Here is a 7,059-nt window from a genome sequence, read left to right as displayed (position 1 = left end):
GGTTCGTGCCCCGGTCCGGGAAGATCCCACATGCCGCGGAGCGGCTGGGCCCGTGAGCCATGGCCGCTGAGCCTGCGCGTCCAGAGCCTGTGCTCCGCAACGGGAGAGGCCACGACAGTGAGAGGCCCGCGTACCGCAAAAAAAAGAAAAAAAAAAAAAAAAACCAACAACAACAACAAAAAAAACCCTGAATAGCGAGAGAGCTTGTCAAGGCTAGATTATATTACTCAAACTTTAATAAAAGCCATTCTCAAAATTTATTTGGCACAAAAATTCCTCAAATGCTTTTCAAACATTTTTATTTCTTCTTAAGATGTAGCAGCGTTGCTAGGGTAAGAAACCTGGTTTTTGTTGTTCAGTTCTACATAGCATTTCAGAATTAACATAACTGTGCTTTCCATGATTTGGAATAAGATTAGTTCTTCCCGAAAGAGCCCCCTTCTCCGGAAAAATGACGAAATGCAAGTCAGATAAACGGCAAAATTAACACTTCAGAAGTGTAGAATAATTGAACTAAAAGAAATTTTAGTTGTTATTTAGCCTAATACCTTAGTTGAATAGATGATAAAATTACAATCCAGAGAAGTCTTCACCGCAGCCAAAATTATGTTAATTGCTAGTGATAATTAAACTTTTGCTTTGAATTCAATTTGCATAGTATTACCACTGCGCATTCCGGATGATAGGAGAAGGCTGGCTTCTGTGTTGTGGAGAATATCAAGATGTTCTTATAATTGATGCCAAAAGTTTGGTTATTATTCACACTTTCATATCATCTCAGTCTCCGGATTGGATCAACTGCATGTGCATTGTTCACTCCATGAGAATTCAAGGTAAGAGTTAGATATTATCTAACACTAGAGATAGCGTATAAAAATATCACCTTTGAATTATTTGTTAAATTACTGGGCCAGAGTTCAGAATGCTTCTTTATGTTTACCTACTGGTAGGGATAGCTCTCTAAGCCAGATCAAGAAAAACTGAGAACATCCATCCCAGTGGTTCAAATCACTGGAAAGTCAGCAAGAGGTCATGAGGAAGTGGAAAGAGGAGACACTGTGTTTCTCTGACCCAGTTCTGCTTTGATACATTTTAAGAGTGACAAGCAGGTGTTTGTTGTGGATTAACAGGACTCTTGGATTTGCCCTGCTGTATCTTCTGGATGTAGTAATGAAGAGAATTCAGTTCCTGTAATGAGGGAAGGCTGGCTCCTTGCTTATTTCTGAAATAGGAAGGTGTAATTAGTATTTTGCCAGCGTGATGGTTTGCAATGTGGTTCTGCTGTTAGTGGTGCTCTCCTTTTACATGGGAGTCACTTTGAAATTGCAAAACAAATTTAGAATGTGATCTAAAATGTTTACTTTTTTAATTAAAAAAAAAACAGCTGAGTATTTTCTACCTACATGCCCTGCATAATCCTTAAATGACTATGCAATGATCTTTAGAGCAACCAGTTATAACAGTGGTCAGCTTATATATGACATTTGTTTTTACAGAAGATTCTCTCTTGGTAGTGTCAGTAGCTGGTGAGCTCAAAGTATGGGATCTCTCTTCATCTATCAACAGCATTCAGGTTGGCTTGTGAAACTGTCCTTTATTCTCCAATTTCAAGCATATGTATTGACATTTTTTAAATTATAAGAGTGTTACATTCTCATTGTTAAAAGTCCAAATAATGTAGAAGTATGTAAGTTTTACGTCCATGTACTTTTTCCCTATCTCTCTTCCAAGTTGTGAGCATTGGTAACAATTGCATGGTATCTTTCCAACCTTTTCTCTGTATGTATACAAATGTTTTTATCTACACGCACATGCGTGCGCGTGCACACACACACACACACACACACACACACACACAGACATTGATTATATTTTAATTAAAAAAATCCATTGTGGAATATTTCTCTGTCCCTTACAGCAGAAGACCCCATTTTTTCTGGCTCTTTGTGAGCTGTGGCAATGGGGGTAACATACACTGGGAGTCCAGTATATTCACCTGCTCCCTGGCATCAGGCTACAAGTCGAGGTGATGGACAAAAGAACAGTCACAGAATTTGTGCGGTTGACAGAACTGTTTCAACTGACCCATACTCTGGACTATCCTTCAGAATTTCTTGGTTGGGAAAACCTGGGAATTGTGTTGGCATACTGAGCCCAAAAAACACACACCCAGTGTTATCAGAAACTTACTGAGAACATAGTATTCTAGGTGTTCTATGCTGGCTACGCTTTTGTCTTTTCAAAACATTTTGTTTGTTTTTCTATTTTAGCAATTAAGATACTGCAAAGGTTTTTTTAAAAATTATTTTACTTTTTTTGTTTTATCTTTCTGCCATATCTGAAAGTCAGTAACTTATTCATATCTTTATATTCTCAGTATCCTGCAGCAAATTTCCCAACAGAATGTTTGTTGAATGATTGAATATAATGAATTCTTGAATTCAAGTGGGTTTCCTTTTCATGGTTTCTTTTGCAAAGTAACTTTCTTAGTTCAGAAAACTCAAAAGGAAAATTGGGTGCTTTTTTATAATAATAGTGTGATCTACTTCAGGCTTAGAGGGGAGGAGTCTTCTCATACAGTTTTATATAAATTAACTAGAACTAGTACTAAAATGTTTTTATTCCTTTTGAAGGAAAAGCAAGATGTTTATGAAAAGGAATCCAAATTTCTTAATTCCCTGAACTGCCGGACAATACGATTTTGCACGTATACAGAGAGACTTCTACTGGTGGTATTTTCTAAATGTTGGAAGGTATTATAAAATAACATAATAAGTACCAATGATACACAAATGTAATTTGATTTTTATCCTGTTCAGTGCAACAATTATAAGAATATGCTTTAAATATGATACAAACTTTTTATAATATTATTACCGCAGCAGGGAATTACTTGTCTTTTATGACTGACTTTTTCAGTTTTCCTCTCACTACACTGGGTAATTTTGCTTCCCAGGATATTCTATATATAAAGTATATCCTAATTTTATTAATAACAAACTATTATAATAGTGAGCATTTGTCTCAGATTATTTTAAAGAGTTGATGCCTGCACTTTATAGTTAAAAAGAAAACTAATACTTTTCACCTACATACATTGGTCTTATTTTTATATTTTTTTTCTTTTTCTGCTTTGTCACTACATTTGTTTTTAGGGACTATATACATTCTTTTCTTGTGAATATATTCACTGACATCTCCAAGAAGAAAGGAAAGCTAAGTTACTAACATTTGATAGCATTCTTTTTTTCTCTAATGTTTCATATACTTGGCTCAGTTAACAAAACTATATTGTCTTACTTAAAAGCTTATAATAATATTTTTGAACTAAAATGTAAAGTAGATGGTTCAACATGTACTTTAGGATTTCTACTATATCAACTTCTTTTGTGTGTAATAAATTTTTCGAATGTTCAGGTTTGACTATCCATATGGAAAGAATAAAATTGCATAGAAAATTTGGGATTTTTGGTCTCTGTGCTTAATGGGCACATTCTGGAATGATACTGTCAGATAGTTTGTCCGCTGAAACCTACCTAGGATAAATGTGAAAAAATAAGTACTAGTGAAATATTATCTTGGTCCATGAGTATAGTGTGGCCTGTTATGATACTTAATACTTAATAATTAATATGTTGTTGCATTAACACTGTTATCTAAATAGTCTTGATAAGCATAATTTATCTTTCTCCTTGGTAGATTAGATTGGAAGCTTCTGTTAATGGGCGTCATTCATTTTGTATTTTAGGTTTACGATTATTGTGATTTTTCTCTTCTTTGGACTGAAGTTAGTGGGAACGGGCAGTTCTTTGCTGGTGGAGAGGTGCTTGCTGCTCACAGAATCATCATCTGGACAGAAGATGGTCACAGTTATATCTATCAGCTGCTGAACAGGTGGGCTCAGATGGGAGCGGCATACAAAACATTCAGGTAGAAAATGAACTTTGGGAGGTTTATTATGGAAAAATCCCCACATGCTGCCCTTGATCAAAAACCAGAACAAAACAACTTTGGCACTAGAAGATTTACTCTGGGCTTGGTAGGCTTCAGCCTTTGTATAAAACAGCAGGGGATGAAGGAATGAGATTAACCATGTATAACTTGTACAGCTGGTGCTGGGTTTTCAAAAAGTCACTTGTAATTATTAACCCAACAATTTCTAACTAGAGTTTAGAAACTTGAATGGTACCATCCGGCTTTTGAAAGTGGGAGGGGAAAAAATGAATAAAGAACCCCAAAGTTCTAAACTTTGCTTTTTATTTTTCACTATGCAGTGGGCTTTCAAAAAGCATATACCCTGCTGATGGAAGAGTGCTTAAAGAGACCATTTATCCTCATTTACTGTGCTCTACTTCTGTGCAGGAAAATAAGGTAATGCAAGAAAAGAATGACTGCCTCAAAGCTGTTTCACTCCACTTCTCAGATAAGTGTTGCTTTGTCTGTAACAGAGTCTGGCTTGAAAAAATTGAATTGAAGAATCACATCAAGTTGTTAACGAGAAAATTAAATCTAATTGTTAATGGCTACTGAAGAAAACTTTGCCTTTAGAAAAGCTATTTTTTAAGTCTGCTTAACTAAACAATACATATTTATTATGGAATAATTATAAATGATAAAAAAGGAAGAATTAAAATTTCGAATTTTACCACCATACATATTCACTATTTTTATTTTTTGTATTTACTTATTTTAATGGGAAAATGTTCAAATATTTGAAAGGTTGTAAGAATAGTACAATGACCAGTCATATACCCTTTACCTAGATTCACCACTTGTCAACATTCGCCGTATTTATTTCCTCTCCCTCTCTCATTCTCTCTTTCTCTCTCTCCCCCACCATATATATATACATACACATTTTTTCCACTGACCTTTCTAATAGATAGTTTGATACAAAGTTATTAACATTTTGATGTATCTACTTCAATTTTTAAACTTTATCAAATGGCTTATATCCTGCTTTTTTTCATTCTTAAGGAAGCTGTATATTGAGATCATTTTCACGTGCATTTAGCTATTCTTCTGAATAAATTTTCTTGTTAAAACAAATATAATTATGATTCCTGGCAGAAAGTTGAGGATGTAACTGTGGGTTTTCACTTGACTGAATTATATCTTTGACACTCTATGAAGCCTGAAAATTTAAGCAGTTAGTTTACTTTAGTGTCAATGAAAGTGTTTTTTTTTACCTATTGGACTTAGTCATCAGTTAATTATCCAAAAAGGTATTTCATGGAGAATGGAGAAGTTTTGAATTATTGATGTGTCAAACAATGAAGCATGTTACTTTTTACAGTGATGGTTTGCTTAAATAGGCAGCATAGCTGCTGTAAATCCTATGGTTCAGTATCATCTCTTTAACATATCTGTGAGGTTTTGTTGCAAATACTTGATTAAGACTGTCAGCCAAAAATTAGAACTCCAAGTGCCACTAGGGCATAGGCAAACTTTAGAGTTATGGTGTGGAACACGATTTCTAAAGTCATTCGTGGGTTGCAATAGAGCTTTGTTTTGCTGTTGATCACAAAAGCTTTATTGTGGTTTACTCAGAAAGGCATTTTAAGTTATTTTTTAAAGGACTTTCCCTTTTTTTTCTTTTTAGCTCCCGAATGCATTTTTACAAAGCACAGTATGCCCTAAAAGCTAGATATAAGAAATGTACTTTAGGAGCTTCTAGTCTACTGCAAATATCAATGCTATACATAACTATGAGGAAAAGGAACAGCAATTACAAATTAACTTAAAAAAATACTAATCTTATGGGAAGCCACCTTGCTTTGTGTCTCAAAAGGTGAAGGCATAGATTTGTGAGTCTTCTGTCGATGTCTAATACTTGTTTAGACAACCACAGTTGTTTCTGTATCTTAAAAGTGGGAAGTACTTGGAAGCCAGTGAAAATGAATAGAATAATCTGAAACAAAAAGAAGCTGGTCTACTCATCCGTAGACTTTTGCTTGCCCTTTATCCGTCCAAGAAACTAAATTCAGACATTGTTCTCCCTATTCAAAACATCACCAATATTCACTAAATATAAGACTTCTTATTGTTTTGTGCAGTTACAAGGTAATGAAGGCATTTTCATGGTGTAGGGAGGTGAGTTTGATAGATACAATGAACTTAGAGAATTATGCTCTGTAAACATGTTTTTTGGAGTGATGCCATAGAATTAAATCCCAGTGTGTGACAGTAACATGTTCTCATGTGATGCCAGGAACTTCCCTGCTGATGGAGTTGTAGTAGCAAAAATGGGGACTCCTCCTTCATTCCAACAGCTTTAGGAAAGTCTCCCTAGCTTGAAATCATAGCTGATGATCACTGAAATTTGTGGTAGGGGTCCTGGCTGCTGAGGCGAGGAACTGGGCTTCCCAGAGTCTTAGCTGTGGAGTAAGATTGCAGTGTTGAGGTGGGAGTAGATGGGATAGAAACAGCCTGAGGATTGCAGATAAGGAATTTGGATGCATGAACTAAGCGTAATGACAATGACGATGATGATGGGTAACTTTTTCTTCAGTCCTTATTATTGTTAAACATACGCACTGCCTTATTTACATGAGTTTCCACCATGACCCCATTTTGAAACTGATGTTCAGGAAGGTTAATTCCCAGGATTTGAACCTAGGCAGTTTGGCCCCAGAGTCTGGGAATGGACTTTGGAGTGAATTTCTCATTTGTTTTGAGAATGGATAATAAGAATAGTTACTGCTTATTGAGTATGTCCCAAATGCCTGGCACCATACTAAGCACCTTACCTTTATCAACTCATTAATCCTGACAGTAATCCCATATAGTAGGTGCTTTTATTTATTAGCCTTCTTTCACAGTTAGAGAAAATGAGATATAGAGAGGTTAAGTAAATTGCCTAAATCAAGTAATTGGCTCTTTATAATAGAGTTAGTATGTGCTAAAACCAGGATTTGAATCCAGGGAGTTAGCACAAGATAATTCACTGCTTTTTTTTTTTTAGTCTTTTTTTTTAACATCTTTATTAGAGTATAACTGCTTTACAATGTTGTGTTAGTTTCTGCTGTATAACAAAGTGAATCAGCTTTACATATACAT

General features: G+C 35.2%; 1 protein-coding gene across 1 annotated transcript in view; it reads left to right on the top strand.

Annotated features, from left to right (window-relative positions):
* WDR72 (WD repeat domain 72) overlaps positions 1 to 7,059 on the top strand; it is a 220,168-nt gene that overhangs the window by 30,807 nt on the left and 182,302 nt on the right. The window contains exons 5-9 of the mRNA XM_055087953.1: positions 659 to 833; positions 1,497 to 1,573; positions 2,634 to 2,753; positions 3,749 to 3,894; positions 4,275 to 4,371. Coding sequence (XP_054943928.1) covers positions 659 to 833; positions 1,497 to 1,573; positions 2,634 to 2,753; positions 3,749 to 3,894; positions 4,275 to 4,371 — 615 coding nt within the window. The remainder of the gene's footprint in view (positions 1 to 658; positions 834 to 1,496; positions 1,574 to 2,633; positions 2,754 to 3,748; positions 3,895 to 4,274; positions 4,372 to 7,059) is intronic.

This window comes from Physeter macrocephalus, chromosome 11 (assembly GCF_002837175.3).
Source record: "Physeter macrocephalus isolate SW-GA chromosome 11, ASM283717v5, whole genome shotgun sequence".
NCBI classification, from domain to species: Eukaryota; Metazoa; Chordata; class Mammalia; order Artiodactyla; family Physeteridae; genus Physeter; species Physeter macrocephalus.
The sequence above is the reverse complement of the archived record's forward strand: the minus strand, read 5'-3'. Positions and strand labels throughout refer to the sequence as shown.